Genomic DNA, 27,203 nt, shown 5'->3' with positions numbered 1-27,203 from the left:
CGCAGCTCCAGTTGCATTATGGGATACATTAACGGACCGCAAGTGTGCATCGCTTGCATACTCAAACATGGCTGCCCAATAAGTAGGTCATCCGGGTACTTCTCGCGTACCTCTTTGTATATAATATGTATTCGGACATACTAACCGCTCTCGCATACTCATTTCGCGTACTATTGAGTATGGAAGTATGCGATTCCGGACGCAGCCACTGTTTATATGCACATAGTTAGGAATTGTAGTCCATTATAATCAATTAAGAGAAGTTAAGAGTTATATGGCAATATAAAACTTTACACCACCAAATTCAGATTCCAAGTTGTTGTATAAAGGCTATGACACAGCATGTTTTCAGAAAGCCCACTGTAAATTCGTGCAGGTTTTAGTAAATAACGGAATTTCGGCCATGCATCGTGAGGGTAATGCTTTGGTCCACGAATTTCGGAAGTGACGCGTCACACTTTTGACTTGATTTAGCAGGCATTCGGTTCTTTACAGTGAGTCATATCAGTTGGTTCAGCTCACCACAATAAGAATCAACTCTTTCGGCTCCCAAACGGCTCTTCATTTAGTAGGACGGCCTGAGTTAGTGATATATAACTGTTATGATTATTATATAATTACTGTAATTGTTACTGTTTGACTGTCTATATCTTAAAACATCTTTATCTTTTTCAAAATACTATTATGTTGAATTCGGTTTGTTTTAATAAACAATTATTATATATTGTATATTAAATAAACTAAAATAAATATTTTATACATATATGTTACATTAAAATACAAATTAATCTATTTAATTTGATTTTGCTATCTTAAAACAAGAACTGCTGTTCAAAAACTACTTCTCATCATCTCAGGATTTACATGTGTGCTTAATAAACTTTTTTTTTTGCATCACACAGTCTGATTAAAATATTAATAGTAGCCATATGATGTGGCTATTTATTTATTAATTCATTCATTTATCGTATGTTTTACCACTGTTTTATCCTGGGTCAGGGTGGGTCTGATTCAATGGGCGAAAGGCTGGAAACAACCCCCAACAGATCACCAGTTTATCACAAGGCAGACACACACACATACATCTAGAGCAATTTTAGTAGCTCTAGTTGTCTTGACTACATGTCTAGATTTGTTGGAGAAAACTGGAGCTTTCGTAGTGAACCAACATGGACACAGGAGAAACATGCAAACTTCACACAGAAAGAACCCTGACCACCCGCCCAGGGAATCGAACCCAGGCCTTTCTTGCAGTAAGGCGACAGCATTACCAACCTTGCTATCATGCTGCTCGATGTGAATATTCAATTTGTCATTTTTACTAACCGCTACAATACAGTATGCGTCCAAAACAGTACTATCTGTACTGTACCTAATGTGTCTTTTCCTGTTTCCAACTGCACAATGAAAGTAAAAGGATCGCTGGGAAGGCTGTGATGACATTCTCCAGCAAAAGCTGAGAGAAAATTTGCCACACTTACTGTAAACAACAGCAGAAGCAATAACAGGACAATTTATGGCATGTCCCTCTGTGGTTGTTGTATTTTTTGTGGCCTGTTTTAATGTTTTTTGCAACAATGTTTTATTGCAGTTGGTTATTGTAGTTCTATTGCAGTTGGTTATATGACATTTGTAATGTCTGATTTCAGAGGAATTTTGTGAGGATTGCATTTGTCCAGTCGGCACTGTTTGTTGTGCCACCCATACTGCCCGCTTCGATATGTTTGGTCCCTGGTCAAGACAGGTAACCAAATTTAGCATGGGTACCTAGGTACAGTACAGGTCAATTGGCATTGAGAACAACCACTAAATGTTGTTTACAGATTTAAAACTACAATGTACAGTTTATTGAAAAGCAGCAGGAATATGCCCTGGACAAGGTGGCTAGACAACTCGAAACATCAGACACTTTACTTAGTAGACAATCCACCCTTTTTCTGTATGAACCAGTTATTTACACGCCAAGTCTACGTAGTGATTCATATCGAAAAAACGACTCTACCGAATCGGCTCGCAAGACTGCTTTAAAAGAGCCGACTCGTTCGTACCGACACATCACTAGTGAGTGAGGAAAAGCTTAAGTAATCCAGTAACGCACAGACGCTTTAAATTAACCTCCAGCTTCTTACTGATACTTCCAGGTAGGCTGCTTTACGATTCTAATTTTCAACAATATATGGTAAAATCAGACTTAAATGCGAATTGACTGAAATATCGCTTGCTAGTTTTAATTTGTAGAGAAAAATAGAATGATACATGCATGTAGCCGAGTTAACACTGTAACACTGTATGGGGAAAATACACAAAGCGAAAAATTAAGCATTTTCACTAGGTACGTTGTAAAAATACATTTAAAAAAAATATCCGGCCATTGTTTACATATCCATATAAAAATAACAAATAAATAAATAATGTTTGCTGAGCCTTTCGACTAGCCAGCTGCAAAAGCGTTGCTAAGATACTAAGCTTACCTGGGGTGCGTCCCAAATTGCGTGTTACTTTACTTCAAAGTATACAAAAATAGTAAGGATACCATTGATACTGTTACTAATATACGTGCTATTTAGTAATGTAGGATGCGGTTTGGGACAAAGCCCTTGTAAGAATTTGCTTGTTAGATATTGCTCTAAACTGGTGACTGGTAACAATAAAAAACCTAAACATACCACTGGCAGCCTATTTGGCACATAAATTATATAAGTTTGAATATAGCAATGTAACATACGACGGCTAAAGAAACGGTTTATGAAACACCAGACGGTCCGCTATTAGTCCTATTCTATTACTACGCATTGGTTAGCTTATTGGCTAACTAGCTAGCAGGTTTGCTAAAATGGCGAACCAGCCTATATTGCACAGCACTGCCGAGTAGTTAGCAGTTTAATAAAAAAACGACAGTTAAAAATAATACATTTACATTGAAGCGAGTAAGGTTATACTTTAGTAAAGGAAGCTGAGCAAAATATTGCAACCAACTAGCCGCCAAGCCATTTAGCCAGCTTCTACAACATAGCTTGCTTATGTATTGTGCCCTGACTGGCAAAGTGGACTTGCTTGATTTATCATTTTTCAGGGAAGACCACAAGCTGGTATGTATTTAAGTTTCATATTATTTGCACGTTTGCAATTCACACGAAAATATCATGTCTTTCGATAATATGTAAATTAGCCAGCGACTGGGGGGCAGAGGTCTCTCAGATGCTGAGTTGGCATAGTGAAGAAGCTCGAAATGCAGAAGTTCACCTTAAAGGTTTTAACCATTTGCTGACTAATTTATGGATTGAAATACATTAAAAGTATAGTTTGTTATCATATGTCTGTTAAGCAGGATTCATCTAAAATTACCTATTTATTTATTTATTTATTTTTAGGAATGGGGGGGGGGGGGGTTACATAAGCATTTTGGGGAACGAACAGATGCGCACACACACCATTTACTATTACTGTAACTTGGCAGTGGGGAAAGTTAATCATTAGTGAGTTAAAGTGTTGGACTGTGGTTTTCAGGCTGATACCTTTGGATATGATGTTAGAAAAAGGAGAGTTTGATCACTGATCTGAGTTACCTTTTTGTTTGAACACGTATTTGTTAAACACTTTAACGAAATTAACGAAATAATTTTTTTTTAATATGGCATTTGCTGGTTAAAGCACCTATGCATGGCAGCTTTATTAGAGAGGCCTTATAATGATGATGTTGATTCTGGGTCCTGGCTTTGATCCCCAGGTGGGGCAGTCCGGGTCCTTTCTGTGTGGACTTTGCATGTTCTCCCTGTGTCTGCATGGGTTTACTCCGGGTGCTCCGGTTTCCTCCCACAGTCCAAAGACATGCAAGTGAGGTGAATTGGAGACACTAAATTGTCCATGACTGTGTTCGATATAACCTTGTGAACTGATAAATCTTGTGTAATGAGTAACTACAGTTCCTGACATGAATGTAACCAAAGTGTAAAACATGACGTTAAAATCCTAATAAACAAACAAACAAGAGGATTTTTGTGTGATCAACTATCCACTCACATAACATACATGTTTGTGGTAGTTTTTGAGATAGCACTTTTCCCAGAATCCCTTGTGCTACTTGGTTTATCCTTTACCAGCCTTCATAGCCTTCTTAGCCTTCACACAATGGCAGAGCTGGTGCTGTAAGAAACAGCATATACAGCTTATGACCTTATCATTTACAATGATCTCTTTTCCTTTACCAAGAAAGTCTAATTCTACAGTGCTTGGTTTTTGTATTATTACCAGCAATTAGAATAATTCCCATGCTATACTGACCTGGGTCTTGATCATATAACTGAGATCTGATCAATACTACATTTAATACTGTCACAGTTAGTCCAAAGAAGATGTTTACTTTGCATCAAGTTGCACAGCTGATCTTTCATATAATACTCACTAGGTCATTATGTATTTTACAAATGCATTAATCACAAAAATGATGTGATTGGTCATTACTATGCTAAATGGCTTATTATTATGTTAGTTCTTACGCAAGTTTGCTGGTGTGCTTACTTCAAATGCACTTTTTAAAATTTCTGTATAACCCCCAGGTCTTTGTTTTACACTTTTTAATTTGACCTGTTTTGTAATTGTCACTTTAAGAGGCAACAGGTTACCTCGACCTAGTTAGGCCTTTTTGTAATCATTGTTTTTTCTTTATTATTTATTCAGAGTTCAATATTTATTTTTATTAAGACATTTTAGTTTTAAAATTGGCTATTAGTTAAAAACATTTGTTGGACATTTCTTAAATGTCTTTTTTCCTCATTTAATGTATTTAGTATTCAACTAATCAGTTAACTAAGGAAATAATGAAGCAATGATTATTACTAAAGTGATATTTAAGGCCTTTTTGGTTTACTTTACTATTATTATAGGTATTTGTATTTATCTGTAACTTGCCTGTTTTATAAAACTGTAGCACACATGAACATTGTTTCTCATCAGGCGCTCACATGTGCCACGTCACTTAGGACTTTATGTGCTTTTCATAAGCCTTCTAATAATGCAGTCCATAAATCTGCCACCCTTGCTTCAGGTTACAATTATCTAGTTTCAAAGTACCGGTAAATGATTTTTTCAATGCTAGTTGTTGCTTTTTCGCTGCACATTGCATTTTCCCCACTATATCCTATCCAGCTGAAGGCCCTTTATTAATTTAAATAGTTCTATTTTGTCAAGGTTGGTCTGTGCACCTTTTATTTGGTATGAACAATTTTGATTACGTGCAGAGGTTTTGATAAGGCGTGCTCCTCCTTTTTGTTAAACAGCCGGTTCATTTTCCTGTTAGTTTAAATTTAGGCTCCGTGTCTGACGTCACTTGTTCATCTCCGTGACGTGTGATAAGGTGTGGCGCTGTGTGCATGCGGGTGGCATGCTGGACCAGCACACTTGCATGCATTCGTGCAGAGCTGGACGACTGGGTGTTTGCTTAGTTTCATTTTCCTGAACTGGATAAAAGAAATGGAAAGTTAAGTCTGGCAATAAAAGCAGCTGTTTCCTTGTCTTTGGTTGGTGTTGACATGGGGAAGCACTGTAGTAAACACACTTAAAGGAGTTCCTGGCTTTTAAGACTGAGCACTAAAGCCAAGAAAGTCACTGACAGATTTTGCATAAGGTATGTTTTGTGTGTGTATCTTTTTATGTGTATATATCTCTTTAAATATTTGTATACGATTTCTTTTAAGTTTTAATTTAATAGATAAACGTAGGAAGAAAAGAGTTTACATTTTTTCACTATTCAAATTCATTGTATTTTGTAATTATAAACACTAGAATGTGATGCCTGCAACAGAGGCAGAATAGGAGTAAAAGTTTATAGAGTAAAAGTTACAGCGTTCCACAATAAGAATTGGTAACAGGTGAGGGAATCCTACTGGGTATGCAAGACAGATCCCCCAAAAGCTTAGTATTGACAAGCGGTGATGGTCATGGCTCATCAATTTGTCAAAAAGAACATTTCACAATACAAGCTTGCCAATAATGGAGCTTTTGCACCTTGTGAACAGTGGTAGGAGACCATCTGTCATGGTATGGGGATGCACCAGTACCTGTGATATGGGTGCCTTGCATGTGTGTACATGTACAGGTCCCATTAACATGAAGGGGTATTTTGGGATGTTAGAGAGACACCTGCTGCCATGAAGGTGATGTCCTTTCCCAGGAAGTCCGTGATTATTTCAGCATGACGATGTCTTACATGCCCCAAAAGTATAGCTTTGTAGATACAGAATGTGTGTGCCTAACTGGCCTGCCTGCAGTCCAGATTTGTCTTCTGTTAAAAATGCACAGTGTAGTATGAAGAGGAGAATCAGACAGCAGCGACCACGGACTGCTGAGCAGCTGAAGTCTGGTATCAAGCAGGCATGAAAAAACATTCCACAAAGATCACAAACAGCCTAAAGAGAAAAAAAATTTAAAGAGCAATTAAATGTTCTTTTAAAAACTCCATAAATTTAAGAAAGTGGCATTCAGGTCACAGAACCTAGAATTCACAGACTACATGTCTGTAGAGGCCCTGTTTAAAATATCAACATTTTTCCCCACTACCTTCCAAGTGCACACTTGTTGATCTTATTTATATGTGGAGTAGTGAAGTGCATTCATGTGTGTTGCTTTTTCCATATTTCTGGAAAAGTCAGCGCTTCACAGGACATGCTGTACTAAATGATACAAAAATAGTAACAACGCTGTTTATGTACCATTTTGGACAGCACGATGGGTAGCACCGTCACAGCAAGAAGGTCTTAGGTTTGATCCCCAGATGGGGCGGTCTGGGTCCTTTCTGTGTGGAGTTTGCATGTTTTCTCTATGTCTGTGTGGGTTTACTCCGGGAACTCCAATGTCCTCCAACAGTCCAATGGCATGCAAGTGAGGTGAATTGGAGATACAAAGTTGTCCATAACTGTGTTTGACTATAAACTTGTGAACTGATGAACCGTGTAACATGTAACTACCTGTTCTGTCATGAATGTAACCAAAGTGTGTAAAAACATGATGTTAAAATCCTAATAAATAAATAAATGTATCATTTTATGCATTTAGTACAGGAATGATGTGGTCACAGCCCTAGATGCTTGTAAGCTACTGACTTTCCTGTAAAATGAGTGAGAAATATAACATATTTAAGTTAGTAAAATGTGCTATATGTATTAAAACTACAACTTTTATTATATACAATAATAAAACTCTTGGTTTGTACTGTAACCAGTTATTCTTTTTTTGGTCTTTGTGCTGGGAAAAATCTAATTTTAGATGCTGGCAATTTTGTGTTGGAGCTCATGGTTAATTTTGTTTTTTCTCTTTTCTTCACTGACCTGAATAATGTACTCCATCTCTGATTAGTTGATGCATAATTATGCTGAGGTGTGTTTTATTAAAAGTTTTAATTTTCAGTCGGCACAATATTCTCATATCATTTAGTGGCATTTAGTGTTATTCTGATGGCTGCCAAGAATGTCAGTGCGAATGCAGACTTCCAATTGTAACGCATGCATTAATACAAACTGGGCAAAGTTTCTGAAACCCATTTGTAGCTTTTCCTTTAAACCAGCCCATATAGCTATAATATTTTTACATCTGTTCTCCACATTGATCTGCTCAGGTCATTCTGATCTGCAGTTAAAGCACTGAGGAGCTTAACCATGGCTTTCGTGTTCACTTGAAATATAATCCTTTTGGCACTGTAAAACAGAAGGAACTGGACGTTTATTCCTTTCCCAGAGTATTTTGGAAGTAAGGGATGAGGAGCAAGGCAGAGTGAGAGAGTTTTTAGGAAATAGCCATGTCCAACTGTGGATGTGGAAGTTTGGCCTTAATGTCCTAAAATGACCTTATGTTGACAGAGGCCTCATTTTTACACTCATTTGCTGAAGGGGGAAAGTGAAGGAGAGGGAAAGGGGAAATTTTGGGAAAGTTGAAAAGGGAGGTTTGGAAGAGCAGACTGGTTTTAAAAAAAAAAAAAAAAAAAAAAAGATAAGGAAGCGAGGATACTTTCCTGTAAATCGAAACAGTAAAACCAGAGTTTCATAATCTCTAAAGTTGTTCAGTAAACTGACCTTGTTTTTTGTTTTGTTTACAGAATAACTGGCTGAAGTGCACTTGAGCTCTTGTTGAAGTGGATTATGTCCAAGAAGAACAGTCACAAGGGTAAGCTGAGTCATTCTGTACTTGTACCTTATCCACATTTCCCTGATCCCTAACCTTTGCTGCAGCTAGTTTTCTGTATGTGTGTGTTTACCTTTCCTTTTACTGTGTTACGTATGAGGGTACTCTGTCTGACACAGGCTGTTATTAATGTTGCACGGTTGGCCTGGGATGTAATGTGTACATCTAATAGAATTGATGCTGATAATGAACAAGGGCATTTACATTCCTTTTGCACAAACAGCTTTGATAAGTTGGCTTCTTAATGCATTGCCCTGCATTTCTTGATAAGTGATTCTTGCCATCTTAACAAAAATGATAAGGTTTACTTCCTTTAAGCTGTGATCTAGTCCATGCCAGTGATTCTATTATAGTTCTTACATCCTTACAATGATTTTGTTCCCCATTGGCTTGCCCTATCATAATGTATTTACTGTTAAATTCCTGGTGAAATATATAGCCAATTGCACTGTTTGTGCATACACAGCTGCCTAGGAAGGGATGCCTATCTTGATAAGTGTGATGAGTGTGCAACCACCAGTTCCTTTTTTTACCCCGAACAGTAGCAAACACCTGCAGAAAGCTTTACCATACACAGAGGGTAGTGTTTTGCTGGCCAGTCTGGCTGCGGGTTTTTATATCTATTAGCTCAATCTGTACCTGATCCCATTTGTTTAATTATTCCTTGTTTTCAGATGAAAACCTGCATCCTTATCGCCACTTAGAGTATGAATTTTGTGGTGCTTGGTTAGCCCATCACAGAGATCCAGGTGCTATTGTCTAGCCAACTGCACAGACATGGTTAGCACAAAGTGGGTAGCACTCAGAAGGTCCTGGGTTCGATCCCCAGGTGGGGCGGTCCGGGTCCTTCCTGTGTGGAGTTTGCATGTTCTTCCCAAGTCTGTTTGGGTTTACTCCGGGTGCTCCGGTTTCCTCCCACAGTCCAAAGACATGCAAGTGAGATGAATTGGAGACACCAAATTGTCCATGACTCTGCTTGATATAACTTTGTGTACTGATGAACCTTGTGTGATGAGTAACTACCGTTCCTGTCATGAATGTAACCAAAGTGTAAAACATGACATTAAAATCCTAATAAACAAACAAACACAGACATGTTTGGCTATGTCGGGGGAATTGGGGATGGGTTAACCAAAGCCCTGGTATGGATTGGTGCTCTGTCCAGTGTATTCTTGCCTTCTGACCAGTGTTTTCTGGTCAAACCAGACCTGCCGTGACCCTGACAGAAATTAAGTGGTTTTTGTTCACTGTTGTGGCCTGATAAGAGTTGAGAACCACTGTTCCATTGAGAAACTGATTGTTTTTCCTCCTATTCCCCGGTTCAGCTCTTTAAAAGCTTTAGATGACAAATTCTTTGTGGATAAGAATACACACACCCTGCTAAACGTCACGTTGCTGTTCATGACCTTTAGCAGCTTGCTTTTATTATGGCTTATGCATGCTTTTTAACTGATTGGTTTTCTTAAAGCTAGTGCTGGTAGTGCTTAAAGGCGGGATACTAAACTTGAAAATACCACTGCTGATAAAACTGAGAGCAGCACATATGCACAGCACCCCGAGTGCCCAGATTTCTTCCACATCTAAAGCATTTTTGAGTTTATGTGCACTGTGAAAGAAATAATCAATTCATAGTTTTGTGTCAATACTGTAAAGTGTTAGTTCGGCCTGGTCGACTGACAGAATAATGCGGAGAGGGAAATTCAACAGTTACAAGGACATGAACTGTCTGTGGCTTGTTAAATTGCGAGTTACCAGACAACGCATTTGCTGTGTCCGTGTGCATCGTGACCTACCTGTGTGTGCAATGATTAAAGCCCCCAGCTTTCCAATGTTTGGTTTGGTTTGCTCTTTTGACCTTCGACAGAGTATATATACAGAAACTTTTTAGTGGAGAAGTGAATCACAGCTTATTTACCAGAGATTATAGCATCTGCAATTCACCAACTGGCTTAACCATTGCTAGTTTTGTTTAGCAAATAGCATTTAAATGCCTTTGCAAATGCTTTCATGTGTCGGAATGTGTGGCCACCAAGCTCATGTTATTACTCCCTTCGTGATGGGATGCATTATCTTCCTGTGTGTGACAGGGAAAGTGGTGGTTAGAAGACTGCACACTCTAACCTCATGTACCTGAATAAGTTTCATTTTCCTAAAAGCTGTGGTTTATTTGTAAATGCTCTTTGACCGACTGAATGCTGACGTGGGTTGCTATGACAGCCTAGTTACTTATGACAGTAACTAGGTGTGCTGGTGCATTCTTATCACTAGCTGTTATATAGTCAGTGTTATGTCAGTGTTGTAAAAAAGGTTTTCCATGAGTCTGTACAACAATGGCTTAGATTTGTTTAGTAGTCTGTCTGTACATGTATAAACAGATGGGGCCTCAACACACTTCAATAGATTAACACTACATACATATACAATACATATGTGTTTTATGTATATACATAAAAAGTTAAAGACCTACACACGCAGGTTTCCCCTGCTTTTTAAAGGTTTACGTTTCACCACTTTGCTTTTACAAAAGTCATTATTACCTGTTTTTTTATAATGACGAAGGTGAGACAGCTTTAAGACCAATGAAATGCGTGTTTAATGTTAAATACAGAACACAGCAGGGATGCGTGTCTTTTCTCTATTAAAAAAAGGTTTAAATTAAGCTTCTAGGCTAGGCTAGATATACACTGTAAAACTAAAAAGTGTTTAGGCTAAATATTTTAAATGCACATCTAATCAAAATATGGTAAAGAAAATAGAATAAAGTCTAAGAGTTTAAACCTGCGTTATCATGCGTGCTAGAAGAACCAACATGTTCACCTGATGGGGTTTGAGAGGATCTGAGTGGGGTAGCGATGTTCCCCTCAGCACTAAAACACTCTCTGATGGTGTGCTCGTTACACTAATACACACGTGTACTGTACTTACATGCAACTTTACACAGCAGAGGAAATCTAGCCCGGTTATCGCGCCACTATTAACCATCTATTTAGTAGGTGTAATTATCATAACAATATATACTACATTTTAAGTTATTATTCGTTTCAATACATTTTTATTCAATGAAAAAATACATTTAAATCATTCCAGCAAGCGAGCAAGAGAATATTTGCAGGCTGCAATGCCATATTAACCATCAATAAGTGTTTTAGTACGCCAAGGCTGTTTGAATATAGTCTAAATTACAAGTATTTTATTGAGTGTGAACTCGATTTGATCATTAATAAACTTGCCTATAATTAATGTTGCGATTATTTACATTTTAAAACACAAAGCCTGACACTCAGCAGCAAACAGTTGTTGGGAAAATGTCGCTCTTAGCTCATTTTCATTATGAATTTATTTAACATTTATTACGCCCGAATGTAAGAGTATAAAACAAGATGGACCCTGCACCAATAAAAAACATAAATAAAAAAAAAATAAAAAAGAGAAGGAAGAAAGAAAAAACGTGAATATCGCGGTGATGCAGTTGCTTGGCATGCCCTGCGGTTGGCTGGTCTATACCGCGATATTTCAAAATTGCGGTTAGCGCGACAGCCCTAGTGGGTAGTACTGTCGCCTCACAGCAAGAAGGTCCTGGGTTCAATCCTCAGGTGGAACAGTCTATGTCCTTTCTGTGTGGAGTTTGCATGTTCTCCCCGTGTATGTGTGGGTTTCCTTCAGTCAGGTTAATTGGAGGTACAAAATTGTCCATGACTGTGTTTGTCATTAAACTTGTGAAATGATGAATCTTGTGTAATGAGTAACTACGTGTTCTGTCATGAATGTTACCAAAGTGTGTAAAAAGTTATGTTAAATAATTGAGCTACAACTACCAAACAGATAAACTTTGTGGGTACACAATTACTGTCTGTAGTCCATCAGTTGCTCTTGCCACCCCCCACTGACCAGATGTTATTTAAATAATGGACCGTTCTCTGCACAGCAATGACACTAGATCTCCAACTAAGAGTGCTTACAGGATCTGTTTTTTTTTTTATAAAGATGTCCAAGTTTAAACAGTATTTACAATTCCCAACAACACTGCTGCACCTGATGCACACATAACAGGACACATCTAACCATCTCATTAACTTGTTAATGTCCTTTAAGTGCTGTGAATAGTCCATCTCCCAAACATCACACTGGAAGTCACAGGATACACAACGGTGATGGTGTCGGAGCAACAGATGGCCTACAGTCGAGGCCAAAAGGTTTGAGACTGACACAATTTGGTTTTCACAAAGTTTACTGCTTTAGTTTTTATTGTGGCAATTTGCATTGACAATAGATTGTTATGAAAAAAATAAACTCGATTACAAAAACCCTATTTCCCCTGTATTTCAACCCCGCCACAAAATGACCTGCTAACATCATGGTCTTCTCATTAGTTCAGGAGAAAGCGTTACTAAGGACAAGTCAGTTGATATCACTCTGTCATGCTGACTGAATTAGAAGAGCAGACTGGTTGGTTACCTCCAAAGAAACACGTGTAGTCATTATTGCTTAGCATCAAAAGGGCTTCACAGGCAAGGACATCGCTGCTTGTACGATTGCATCTAAATTAACCATTTATCGGATCAAGAACTTCAAGGGGTTCAATTGCTGTGAAAAAGGCTTTAAAGTGCCCAAGAACAGTCCAGCAAATGCCAGGACTGTCTTCTAAATTCAGCTAAGGGATTGGGTCACCACCAGTGCAGAGCTTGCTCAGAAATGGCAGCAGGCAGGTGTGGCAAAGGCTTTTGTAGGATGGCCTGGTGTCAAGAAGGGCAGCAAAGAAGCTACTTCTCTCCAAAAAAAAAAGCACACACACACACAAAAAAACACTAATGTGCTTCAGGAACCCCTTTTAGACTGTTTGGGACATCTGGCAAAATGATTGTCTGGTGAAGGAAAGGTGAGCACTGCCATGAGTCCTAGTAAAGCATCCTGAGACCCTTCATGTGTGGGGTTGTTACTCATCTAAGCGAGTGGGCTCACTCGCAATTTTGCCTAGGAACATTGACATTAATAAAGAGTATCAAAACATCCTCCAAGAGTAACTACTCCCAACGATCCAGAAGTAATTTGGTGATGAACAATGCTTTTTCCTGCATGATGGAGCACCATGTCACAAGGCAAATGTGCCAAGTGGCTCAGTAAACAAAACATTGAAATTTTTGGTTCCTGGCTAGGAAACTTACCAGATCTCAATCTCATCGAGAACCTGTGATCAATCTTTAAAAAGCGGGTGGACAAACAAATGCACAGAAATTGTGATCAATTCCAAGTGCTGCTTAGGCAAGAATTGGTTGCCAACCGTCAGGATTTGGCCCAGAAGCTGATATCCAGCATGCCTGGCGAATAGCAGAAGTCTTGAAAACAAAGGGTCAACACAGTAAATATTAAGTCTTCGCATAAACTTGATGTATTTGTCAATAAAGGTTAAAAAAAATAACGTATAAAAGGCTTATAATTGTACTTTAGCATACCGTAAAGACATCTTACAAGAAGATATAAAAACACTGAAGCAGCAAAAAGTTCTTCAGTATGACTGTTTAAGGTTTATCTACTTCTGTATGAGGATTTTGATACGGCTCTAACTGAGTGTGTAAGGAATGGAGAAATTGAGACGGAACCAAAGTTTGGGAAGGAGGGGATAGAAGGGACAGAAGGAGGTTAGGGCTGGGATGGGACTGGGTGTTGTAGATTCTGCATTATGTTTCTCAGGATGATTGTGTGTAACTGTAGGTTATGCATTGCTGTTCATACTGGGAAGGAAACTAATGCTTTATGGAAGTGTTTGTTCAAATGTATATAAAAAATAAAGTATAATTATGTAACTTTTTCTATTGATCTCGTTTGCAGATTGCAATTTGTACTTTTACAGTATGGTTGTGTTTTGCAATAGCAGAATAGTACAGTTTATCTAAAATTTTTGTTAAGTTGAGTCATTTTGTGAAGTAACTCTAACATTCAAGTCTTTTCTCAGTTCTTAACTTCCCTCCCTTTTTCTCTGTCTGGGCTCCTCTCTTGACCTACATATTTTGAGGAAAGCCCACCTCTTTCTGCCAAGTCGTGCAGGATCTTCAAGCTGCAAACTCTACAGCTCAAACAGAACTCTCGATCTTTATTTTCCTCTTTGTTTTGTCTTTTAACAGGTACATCCGGAGTGGAGTTTGATACACACTCCAAAATGGTTATCTCCCAAGGAGGAACGTTCGAGAAAATGAAAGAAAAGGTAATTCAATTTTATGTTCCTATCTTCTTTTGGAATGCAAGGCCCAGACGCTTCGTCTCTGTAATTGAGCAGCTGTGGTGTACCGGTCGGTCCCTGCTGAATTTTTTTTTTTTTCCCTTGTGCAGCATATTTTTCAAGCTGATGATTTTATTTTATTGTCTAGGCCAGAGGTTCTTTCGCTTTTATACTACAGGTCTTTTTTTTTTTTTTTTTTTTTTACACAATAATGCATTCCTTTGAAAATAACAATACTATACATTCCGTTAATGAACAGCCTGCCTGACTGGTATTTGGACATCATTGTGGCGCACAGCTGCTGAAAAGGTTGAAAACCGTTGGTGTAGGCACGCCCCTCTTTGCATAAAAGTCCATTTAAATTATTCAGGTTTACCACGACAATAATGCATACAACACTGTCATCTGATTCTAATTTTGCCCATTTTTGTGGTGTTGCCTAAGATTTTGTGTAGTTGTGAAGAGAAGTCTAATCTTGCTTTTGTTATCCGTACAGCTTAGCACGGCTAGAACTGCTTACTTTTTTAAATCCAGGCGAGATGACAAACCCTGCAAACGATCAGCTTAAGACTGTTATTTGTGTGTCATTGGTGCTGCAAATCGCGAGTCCAGGGGACCCGAACTCAACCTTTTCTTTGCCATCTATTTAGCACACTAGGAATTGTTCAGAATAAATTGTGAAGCCTATAAACTTATTAAATTCAACAGATAAATTGAATGCAGTGAATATCCTCTCAACCAGCACCATCCCACATAACCTTTACCTAAGACTAACATTGCTGTGACAACACCAAGAGCAAGACCAAAAGCAAATTAAGAGATTATATTGACTAAGATGTGTTTAAGCATCAATGGGCAGCAACTGTGAGTTTGGTGTTGTATGGCTGCGTTACTATTTATGATGTCTTTAAACATTTACTTTTCCCCACCCTTTTAATCTTGTTAATCATCAGAGTGTATTAAGTAGACACCTCAGTGAAGCACACATCAGCCTCAACGTTAAACAAAAGGACAAATATTGATTTAGCATGCAAGTTTGATCAAGTGGTACTTAAGGTCACTGATAGAGATCCATGTAATGTAATGCAGGACATGTTTTAAGGTGAGTGTAGTGTTGGATTATCAAAGGTGCAACAAAAAAATGTAATTCTCTGTAATGTAGCATGTAGTACTGAGCATGTATTCCCCACCCCCACACACACGCACACTTTCTTCATACCAGGTACTTAAGAGTTCAAATCCCTTTACTGCTCGACTGCTATTCTTTAACAAGGCACTTAGCCCTTAATTGCTTATGGCACTTGTCAAGACAAATGAATTAATTCCTATTTACATACTTTGAACTGTAAAATAGATTTTTTTTTTAACCAGGTGCATGTCAAGTCAATAGCCATAGGTGCTAACATGATGTAAAATCAAACAAAACCCATGACCATATGGAATTAATTTAGCTAGAAATGTTATAAAACTTGGTTAAATTATATTATTCCTATTTTTATTAGAGATGCATTGGTCATTAGGGACAGTGGTGGCCTAGTGGGTAGAGCTTTGGGCTATCAACCGGAACTATGCAGCCACTGTTGGGTCCTTGAGCAAGGCCCTTAACCCTGTCTGCTCCAGGGGCACCGTACGATGGCTGACCCTGCGCTCTGACCCCAACTTCCAAACAAGCTGGGATATGCGAAGAGAGAATTTCATTGTACTGTACAACTGTATATGTATATATGACAAATAAAGTATATCTTCTTATTATTAGTTAATGTCATTAGTCAATGGTAAACTAACAATGCCCCTAACACTTTGGTGAGCCATGTTGTTTGGACATTTGCTGGCTGGGGAGGTTCATAACATGTAACAGTCAATTGAATCAGAATTTGTTTTGTTGAGAAATGACTACACAAATCTGGATGACAACTACAACAACTTCTGGGTTTATGGATTTAATGGTTTAAGTGAATCACATTTGTCCCTGTTTATTGTATTGCATAACACATTTTGTCATTTTTGACTAAAAAGGATATAAATGCTTAAGTTTTTTTGTTTCACTTGAAAGTGCAGAGTGCTCTTCTGAGAGTGGGTGCATCTCTTGGCAGAATTGCGGTAAACACATTTAAAAAACTGTGGTGCATGCACACAGAGGGTGTTGTCAGATTTTTTAACTGACAGTCTTTATTGAACAGTGACCTATTTGTGGATTATTGGTTAATCAATTAACTTTGCCATTAATAATTCAAATGTAATTAAATAGAAAAACTTACATGAAATGGATCTGTGTATGAAGTAAAAAAAAAAAAAAAAAAAAAAAAAAAAAAAAATTAAAATGCTCGATGATGAGCCAAAACATTAAAACCACTCAACGTATATGCTGTCAAATGACTCTTATCTGCTGAGATATGGATTCCATATCTGACAGAGACTCATGGTATCTCATATCAGGACATGGTCTTTGGTCCAAGTTCATTGTTAGGTGCACTGCAGGACAGTGTATATTTTTGAAGGTAAATAATACACACCTGCCCAGCTGTCCGTATCATCTTAGAGAAAATGAGGTTTGACAACTAAGTTAGGATGGCCAATCTGGAGTTCTGTGCGTGGGTTTCCTCCGGGAGCTCCGGTTTCCTCCCACAGTCCAAAATTATGCAAGTGAGGTGAAGTGGAGATACAAAATTGTCTTTGACTGTGTTTGACATTAAACCTGTGAACTGATGAGTCTTGTGTAATGAGGAACTACAGTTTCTGTCATGAATGTAACCAGAGTGTAAAACATGATGTTAAATGTCCTAATGAATAAATACTATTATCCACAATTTGAATCACAGTAGCCGTTCAGTTGGTATGTACCAGATGCCACAGCCTTCCTGTCCTCTGATAGCAAGGAGTCTTGACTGCCCAACTTCTTGTCAGTGGGTGTGTCCTGTTCCTTTTTGGACCACTTTTGGTGTGTGTGTGTGTAAGTGTGTGTGTGTGTGTGTAAGTGTGTGTGTAAGTGTGTGTGTGTGTGTGTGTGTGTAAGTGTGTGTGTAAGTGTGTGTGTAAGTGTGTGTGTGTAAGTGTGTGTGTGTAAGTGTGTGTGTGTAAGTGTGTGTGTGTAAGTGTGTGTGTGTAAGTGTGTGTGTGTAAGTGTGTGTGTGTAAGTGTGTGTGTGTAAGTGTAAAAAAACACTTGAACATTAGATCTCAAACATTCCTGTTGTTGTGTCTACAGTGATCTTTGTGTTTTGACTATCTTGTGCACTTACCCTCAACCCCTCCGGTAATCTCCTAGGTAAAACTGCATGTGTGAATGGGGTTAGACAAACACTGCCATTCATTACATGTCTGTTGTTTTCATTACAGATCAATGCAGTGAGAGCAGTGGTTCCTAATAAGAGCAATAATGAGATCGCCTTGGTCCTGCAGCACTTTGAGAACTGCGTGGATCGGGCCGTGCAGGCCTTTGTGGAAGGTAAAGTTCATACATGACATCTAACGTAGATTAGAGAGCCTGTATGTGGATCAGTTTGAGACAATGTGAATGTGAGCATTGTATGACTGACTAAAAAACAGGCTAATCCCATATCTAGTCTGATTGGCATCTTGGTGTATGTTAGCTTGCCTGTGTTTTCACATAGTGTTTCACATGTTTTTGTAACCTTAATCCACACACCCATAAGCAGGCATGATGGAATGAAGTTCAGAAGTTTCTATGAATGAGTTGTTAATAACTGGATGAGACAGTTTTAATAATTTATTACTCCCAACACCTTTAAATCTCAACCTTTAAATAGTTTATTAATGACCTAAGGGAAATTTATAAGCAGTGAAATGCAAGCCTGACTCTGCTTTTTAGTTTATTAAAATGCTATGTTTTTAAATTGAGTTTATTTATTTATTGTTTTACACTTTTAGTAGTAACACTTAAGTAGGCTTTGGTTAATAGCACATTGCAGATTTAAAACGATTTCATTTTGAAAGCATATCTAACTTATTTTCAATAATCAAATGTTGTAGAATGCTTTTCACTACATTTTTGAGCATAACTGCAAGGATTTGAGGTCATGACTCACGTGGTATTTTTATTACTATAAAATGTTTCCCCTGTTTTAGAGTCTAATATTGTCATGCTTTATACCACTCAAGCCAGTATTTGTCATTGTGCTCTGCGGTGTCAGGCTGTTCCGTCATAATAAGCTAGTTTATATTTTGTAAACCTCATCAGTTCCTGTGCTGGGTGGCACTGTCGTCTCACAGCAAGAAGGTCCTGTGTTCAATCCCCAGGTGGGGAGATCCGGGTCCTTTCTGTGTGGAGTTTGCATGTTCTCCGTGTGTCTGCATGGGTTTCCTCCGGGAGCTCCGGTTTCCTCCCACAGTCCAAAGACATGCAAGTGAGGTGAATTGGAGACACTGAATTGTCCATGACTGTGTTTGATATAACCTTGTGAACTGATGAACCTTGTGTGTAATTAGTAACTACCGTTCCTGGCATGAATGTAACCAAAACGTCAAACATAACGTTAAAATCCTAATAAACAAACAAACATCAGTTCCTGTGCTGATGTTGCTTCCACTGCATTTAAAACTGCATCAGATTGCCTAGATTGCATGGTTTTTTTGTTAGGCACCATTTCCAATGGGATGAGCTATAACAGCCAAATAAACTTATGATAATTTGGCCAAAAAGATCAGGACATCCGACCATGAGCTTGTATGTATTTGGAGCTGGTCCATCTTTGTGTCTATTTCTGTCTAATGGAATTTGTTCCTATTCTGCAAAAATAGCATTTGTAAGGTTGGGCATTGATGTTAGATAAAAAGGCCTGGCTCACAATCAACATTCCACGAAAGGACATTGCTCAAATAATAAGCGTATCATTTGTGTTACTAATTTGTATGCATCTATTAGCAATGGGTGTGACTCAAACACCAGAACTCAATTATGAAGAGGACTAGCCACATACTTTTGCCCATATCAAGTAGATCATTTAAAAATTTCTTTAAAAGCCTGATTTTTATAGTGGAATACAGTCAAACCTACTTACATGACCACTGATATACGTGTAAAGTAGTTTGGGTGTGTGTTCGTGTTCCTGTTCGTACTTAAAATATTTAAGAAAGGTATGTTTTTTTTCCTTCCCTCAGGCAGTGCAGTAGAGATCCTGAAGGAGTGGAATGTCACCGGTAAAAAGAAGGTATGTGTCTAGAATGACGCAGAGTGCAAGCTTGCGTCACAAGCCTTATGACTGTAATGCTAAGTTTAGTTAAATAATTTTACTTAGAAAAGATTGTCAGTTGCACACAAACTTTACATGAACATGTGTGTTGCTGTTTGGCAGTAGGCATATTAAGATGTGTTCCATTATTATCGATTTTATGTCAGCTGATGTCCAGTATTTAACAAAATCTATTCCCAGTGGCATTGTGGTTTAGAGATTGCCTTCTACAGGGACTATTAATGATAAAATTATTTTCAGTATCAGTAGTTTTCAGGGCCAGTCCTAATCTCTAATGACGTAAGGTATCTGAGCAATTGAAAAATCTAGGCCTCTACCTGATCGTAATTACTTCTCTACTCCTGTTGACCTCCATACACAAGGTGGATTCACATGGAGAGCCGAATTTCACTCGGAGGCATCTGGCCTGCCGGTCGCAGAGCTGAGATTTAAACTGGCGAGCTCAAAATGTCAGTCTCTGGTGTGCTTGCGTGTTTTACCGCTGCACCACAAACGTTACAGATTTGGGCTTAAAGGTGGTTGGGACCTTCAGTCAGAATAATACGAAAACAGTTCTTAAATTTCTTACTAATTAAAGACTGAATACACAAATATAAGACAGACTTTAGTATAATATAAAACACTGTTCATGCCATGAAGATCACAACAATATGCGAACATTGCCTCCTGAATGCAGAACTCAGTTACTAGGGGGTTATGAACCAAACTGTACACTACCATTAATAGTTCACTAATTTGACCTACTATTTAGTACAGTATTGTTACTCCCAGTATACCACGTAGTATGCAGCCAGGAAACAAACACAGACAGTACTGTTTACAGAACATATACAAAGGATTTCCTGGTTGTCAATACTGTCTGTGGCATTCTCAGTTTCCAAAATGAAATGTGTTGGTGGGATTAAAAGAAAGCAAATGCAATATCTAAATTTCAGCACTTTCAGATCAATGTGTTATTCAGAAGAAATGCTTGAACACATTTTCGGAAAGACTCCGCTAGAGCTGTGCGATATGACTAAAGTCATATCTTGATATGCTTTTGAGAAGTGGCGAGATACAACTGCCCGTATTTTAGCTTATTTTGTTTATAAGTTATCTTAAAAACACAAAACATTGTAGTTCTAATAAATTCTGATTAATTAGTGTTTATATTTTGTATTATTACAAGGCTGTATTTGTATTCATATTGACAATATTAAACAAACCAGCAGAATCTCACAATTATGTTTATGCTGTCCATTTTACTTTAAATAAATGAGCATCACAAAAATCCCGAAAACGTTTAATATTTGATAATGATTTGCTATCATTGCAAAATGAAAGTGCACAATAAACAGCAAAACCGTGACCCAAATCAACCACATAGCAGCTGAGCTTCTCTTCTTCAAACTGAGACCAGATCTATATTTGTGTGTTCCATTAAGGATAAAATCCACTTGTTTTTCTTCTTGGAGGCTATCTTGTATGTTTCCAGAATATTTCCAGAATATATAAACCAATATCCAACTGTGTTTGTCCACCTAACTAACGAAAACCGTTTAAGATAATTTATTCTCCAATAAAGAGAGCGATTGAAATTCCGCCCAAAATCTGAATTCAGACGCTCTGATTGGTTTATCCATCTGAATCTCTTTAACAAATGAACTGATTCATGGAGTTCTTTACACAAAACGAATGAATCTTTACTGTAGAAAAGAGCACAGCTCCCTGATTCGATTCCAAAGAATAATTTGTTTGAAAAGAGTCGTTTCTGACTCGTTGACTCAGTGATTCAGTTTAACATGTATGTGCGTGCACGCGCTCACCCGTTCCTCAAATGATAACCTAGGCATATTCGGTATATCGAATATGGTTGTTTTCATCATGTAAAAAGTAACCAGTATACCGCCCCCGCCCTAGACTCCGCCAGAAGTCACTTGGTGGTGTCATGGTGTTAAATCCTACATAGCTGATATGGCAATAAAACCAAACAAATAACCTTTTCAGTTTTGCATTCAACTGAATGTAATTCTTTCCTTTAAAAGTGTTTAGTAACAATGTTTAAATTCTTCATAAGAATTCCTTTAATATTGACGTTACATGTGTTACACGTTATTTGTAATAGTTATTTGTTAATCGATCTGTATTTTAACCAACAGCCTAAGAAGAAAAAGAAGCCCAAACCCCAACCTGAAGCTCCTCCAGTGGATCCAGCTCCTTCTGAAACAGTATTGTCCCCAGACACTGGGTGTTCAGGTGCTGTAAACGGTTTCCATGCCAATGGTTCAGCCGGTGCAGATGGTGAATCACTGGACTCCTTGAGTGAACATCTGGACTCCGTGTCATTGGATGCAGCTGAGCTTGAACTTGAACCTGCTACACCTAAGCTGTCAATCACAGGTGAGCATAGTTTACACCAATATTAATTGCTTTTCCCCATTGCATGTTTGCATTAAGTAGTCAAGCTTTCTGACCAATGGCTGCTTATAGTTAAGGGTTTGAGTGCATTTTGTGTTCATCACAGTGCAGAAGTAACTTTTTCAGAGATGCCCCAGTTTAAAAGTTGAGACTGACCGACATCAGACTTACTTCTTAAAAGTGAAGTCACTATACAAGGTCCACAATTATTAAACCAGTTACATTCAATATTCGTATTATTAGTTTTCTATAGCCATCCATACCTTATTTTTTTTACTTAATTTTAAACCATGGTCCTCAGTATGCTTTCTAATTATAATAGTGTTGTCTCTTATAGGATTGCATTCCACAAGGATTTGTGAAGGGAAACTACACTAAACATCAACAGAATTGATAAGGTTCTTCCTCAAAGTGTTGGCACAAAGGGGAAACCATGTGATTTATACAGGACAGTTGTAGCCTAGTGGTTAAGTTACTGAAAAAAGTGCTTAAAAAAAAGTTGGGTGCTCCTTTTATACTTGATCTTGATGATTTGGAAATGGGGTTTGTATAATTTTTGAAATGCTGTTTGCAATGGGTTGTTTGAAACACCTACACTAAACAAAAAGCAGTATCTACATACTTTTGCCCATATAGTGTATTGTATGATCAATATTAATGATTAGTTAGATCCGGAGCTGGAGCATTAGTTGCCCTGCTAGGTAACTGGCATGTGATGTGCCTATGTTAGACATATAAACAATGTTGGCTAGGTTGATGTCACTTGTTTAATGTGAGCTAATGTTGCCTGCATGAAATCATGGAGAGTATATTGTTGACCCTGAGCTTGAGTTTGCTGGAGATATACTGTAAATATATAAATAAATCAGAACATTACTGCTAACATCTAGTTTCTACCTAGTATCTGATAACTACTTAAAACTAACCTTATTAATTCACTCTTTTTTTATTTTTAATTTCACAGGGGAGGCAGAATCTCTAAAAAGCTTAACCCCAAGTCCAGCCCCCCAGCAAAGCATCAATAACGGAGCTCGACAGAATCGAACCAATTACAGAGGCAACAAGCCTCGGCCAAAGCCCACTTCCAGCGCCCAGAATGTCACTACGGCACCTTCTGGTCTATTGGATGATGGGCAACACACAGCCAAAAAGATTGGTAAGAGGCTAGATTTAAGAGTATTTCAAAAGGAGCCTTTACATTTTCAATAGTACATTACCTGGAGTGAATCCGGGAGTCTGTGTCATTTATGGTCGGAATAAGTAGCTCTAAACACTGAATCCTTTAAACACTGAGATTGTTCTGCTAAGTTAGCTTGAAAGCTATGCAAGCCTTGGATATAATACAAAATATTTCTTTGCATTTCCATCAACCACTTTATCCTGTTCAGGGTCCCATTAGGAAACACTGGGCACAAAGCTGGAATACACTAGACAGTGCACCAATTAATTGCAGGGCTTCAATCCCTCCCCAGACATAGCCATTTTATCATGTCTGCATAGACGCCCGACTGGCAGGTATGGTAGTAGGTATGCAGACTAGCATAATAGATTGCTGCACCACCCAAGTGTCCAAATTAACACCGAAATAATGTAATATTAAACACTAAATCAATGAATGGCATCGTGGTTAGAAAAGTATGTTCTTTTTTACAAACGGTTGTGCTTTAATTACCTGGGTGCTCCGTCCCAAACCACTTAGTATGTACCAAATAGTAACCAGAACAACTATAGTGTACTAACTTGTATAACTATTTAATACAAGATTTTGCAGTTTGTCCCAAATATACCGTAAACACCACCCACCAACTTCTGTGCAGTGTCCATCGGTGTCTACTGACCATCTTAAGTTCTAATCTGAATATTGGAAGATTTTATAGTTATCTTTAAAATAGGTAGGGAATAAAAAGAGAATAATGTTATTAATAATAAACATTTGCTGTATTCAAGTCAATGCTAAATTGTTTTATCACTTTTTTTTTCTCTGTCACTTTGCTGACTCCACATTACACAAGCACATTATGTTAGTCATCCACTACACATAGGGCTTATGTCTTCAGATACAACTACACTGAAATGTGACTAAAAAAAGAACATGAAAACAACAGTACAAACTCCTCTTATTTTTGACTTTGCACTTACAGAAGCACAAATTCCTCATTCCATATTTGTCTGCCCTTTGTGCTGGCACGTTGCAGTGGCATGTTGATTATATCCTATTTAACCTTCTCTCTGAGACATGGTTGTTGGTGTCACAGATCAGGCTGGTGGGTTAGTGTTAGTGTATTAGACTGCTGCTTATCATTGTGTAATAATGACTCTAATGTTGTCAGGATTAGTGTTAATATATTGACTGCATCTGTCTTTAATGAAGTGTTGGCGACTGGCTCTGTATAAAATCTACATTCTGATACATGCTGAACTGGTTCTGCTCATCTTACTGTTCCACACTGCCACATGTGCCAAATATTTTTTTAACTTAATAAAGCATGACTTGTTGATGCGTAGCTTAGTGATGTGTCTTATATTTTGATGGGATGCTATTTTTTCTTGGTTATTGGTGAAGAGAAATTGGCAAAATTTGCATCCCTAATCATAAGCAAATATTTTAAAGCAAATTGTAATAAGAGAATACAGCTTTTGAAAACACAGACACAACCCTATGCACTTAACCATCTGCTAGCTTATGCTAAGTCAGCCTTGTCAAGTTTAAACAAATTTCTCCATGGTAATAATGAATCACTTTTTTCACTTTTGGAACCTGACTGATGAGCTGTATGGGAAGGAAACTGATGGAAGTTTCTGTTCCTCTAGAAACTTATGCTAACTATAGATCAGTTGTCACTGTCTAGTGTTTTAATGAAACCCAGCTTTTCTTGTCTTTATACTTGTGTCTCTGTGGACCCTGCTCGTGCAAATGGCTCAACATTGTGTATCAAAGTAGAAATCTCCAGGTGTAAAGCTACTCTGAGGCAGGGCTTCTATACTTGATACGAAGCAATAAATGTGCCCAGTGCTAAAATAGACTGGATTAGCTGTTTAGGTCTTTAAAATGTATATTTAGCATCGAGTTAAATGTTTGGAAGCGAGCAGGTGTTGTATGCTTCTATTATTCACCACACTCTTCAGCCAAGAGACTGTATGCTCTCATAGGTATTAAAGAAGGTGTTTCGTATCTACTGAACTCTCACAGGCCTCAGAGCACTGGGGTGGAGACAGACTAAGACATTTTGTTAGTATGAGCCATATTGTTTATCAACACAAAACCCCAGTGGCTTATTGCACACTGGAGCTGTACGTCACAACAGGGACTTAAAGGTCTCTGGCTGGAGCTAACTCTTTGTTGACTGAGCTGTGTTTTATTTGGCGTCTTTGTATGGGACTGTGTGTCACTGCCTAGTGCACTCAACAGGTTTGGTTTTCATCAGGCCTTGGTGTCCTTACAATGCCATCACATTGTATATTCTCTGTATTTTACTGAGCAGAATAAAGGGATGGTCACAGACTGTAAAGCTTTAAAATGCAACTAGTTACCACTGTTGATATATGTGTAAATGTGTGGTGTAGCAAAAATGTCACCTTAACTTATGTTTGTTAAATAATCAGCCTTCTTGACTATCTGGACTGGTATTAAGTAGTGTTCCGTATTTGGAATGTGTAAATGTTCTTCTCCCCATAAGCAGAGCTAAAATCGTACTTTTAAGAGGTTTACCCTGTTATGTCAAATAGAATTTGTGTCTGAAGCATTAATATCAGTCCTACTCTGTACTGAAAGTATGTTTAAAACGTTTGAGGATGTAACTCTGGTCCTTTTAGCTGTAAATAATTTAGTCCTAGATCATTTTTTGTCATTGTAAATCTGTAGTGCTCACTGAATCTGAGCACTGATGTGTGTGCTTTTGGTTCTTTTTTCTCTTCTTTTCAGCACCGAACATCGATCGCTCATTGAAGGATCTGCAGCGTTGTACAGCATCTCTGACCCGATATAGAGTGGTAGTGAAGGATGAAATGGACTCCTCCATCAAGAGAATGAAACAGACCTTTGCTGAGCTTCAGAGCTGGTAACTATTTGGGTTGCCCTTACACATTCACACACATCCATTCTGCAAATAAGCACTCGAGGGTGTGTTTACGATCCTGTTTCTGACAGGAATGATGTAAAAAAGCGAATTTTTAAGTACTTCCTAATAAATCTTATGCATTATATTTTTCTATTTAATTTTGGCTGCTCCTGTATGTACGGGTTACCACTACGGATAGTTCTAGTCCGTACATTTGATTGGCACTTTTTTTTTTTTTTTTTTCCCCTTTTTCCTCCCCCTTTAGCGCATCCAATTGTTCAATTTGCATCGTGCTTCCTCTCTGTCTATGCCGAACCCTGCCCTGACCGAGGAGATCGAAGCTAAACCATATCCCCTCCAAAAACATGAGCAGCAGCCAGATGCATTTTTGCCACCCACACATTGATGAGTTTATCGCCACCTAGCGTTGCATGCGGAGAGACACACCCTAAGGGCACTCTTCCTCATCTCTTGTGCAGGCGCCTCTAATCAGCCGGCAGAGGTCGTAATAGCATTCTGACAGAGAGAGACCCACATCCGGTTCTTTGTCCCACCCCCCCAACTGAGCAACCGGCCAATCGTTGCCCATACAGCCACTCGGCTTCGAACCGGTGAAGCAGAGCTGGATTCGATACCACGTACTCAGAATCCAGCCCTGGTTGCAGCGTGTCTTTTTTACCGCTGCGCCACCTGAGCGGCCGATTGGCACAGTTTTTATGCCGGATGCTCTTCCTGATGCAACCCTCCTTATATTTATTCAAACTTGGGCCCAGCACTGAGAGATGACAAGTGCACTCCTGAATGTCTGGGCTTCAGCACCCCACCACGAAATATACGAAATATGTCTGTAGACAGGCTGCCAGCACTGTTTAAGATTCGAACCCCAATTTCAGTGCTGTGCCACTCAATCACTCGGTTTATTATTATTTTTTTTAATCGATAACACACCAGCATTTCTTCCAACTTAAGAATTTTTTAATCAAAAGACACAATTACCTTTAATGATTATATGTGGTTGTATTTCAAAAACTGACGTCTCTTTATTTTTAGTTCTTTATTTATTTTCATACCTCAGATAATTTAACCAAGCAATATAAGGTGATTTCTCTCAGCAATTGAGATCTGGGGACTATGCTTACTTTGTGCATGGTGG

The 27,203-nt window shown here is 38.3% G+C and overlaps 1 protein-coding gene across 3 annotated transcripts in view; it reads left to right on the top strand.

The window, feature by feature from the left end:
* The first annotated feature begins 2,065 nt into the window (after nt 1–2,065).
* spats2 (spermatogenesis associated serine rich 2) overlaps nt 2,066–27,203 on the top strand; it is a 32,935-nt gene continuing 7,797 nt past the window's right edge. The window contains exons 1-8 of one of the 3 annotated variants that reach the window (XM_062998445.1): nt 2,066–2,141; nt 8,087–8,154; nt 14,292–14,371; nt 17,722–17,830; nt 19,504–19,553; nt 21,734–21,974; nt 22,957–23,148; nt 25,915–26,050. In XM_062998445.1, coding sequence (XP_062854515.1) covers nt 8,130–8,154; nt 14,292–14,371; nt 17,722–17,830; nt 19,504–19,553; nt 21,734–21,974; nt 22,957–23,148; nt 25,915–26,050 — 833 coding nt within the window. In that variant the 5' untranslated portion in view covers nt 2,066–2,141; nt 8,087–8,129. Of the gene's footprint in view, nt 2,142–2,673; nt 3,090–7,562; nt 8,155–14,291; nt 14,372–17,721; nt 17,831–19,503; nt 19,554–21,733; nt 21,975–22,956; nt 23,149–25,914; nt 26,051–27,203 lie in introns of those variants that run through there. The other 2 variants (XM_062998447.1, XM_062998446.1) reach the window with 2 other exon arrangements.

The sequence above is a fragment of the Trichomycterus rosablanca genome, chromosome 7 (assembly GCF_030014385.1).
Source record: "Trichomycterus rosablanca isolate fTriRos1 chromosome 7, fTriRos1.hap1, whole genome shotgun sequence".
Lineage (NCBI taxonomy): Eukaryota > Metazoa > Chordata > Actinopteri > Siluriformes > Trichomycteridae > Trichomycterus > Trichomycterus rosablanca.
This window is presented reverse-complemented; position numbering and strand designations above follow the sequence as displayed.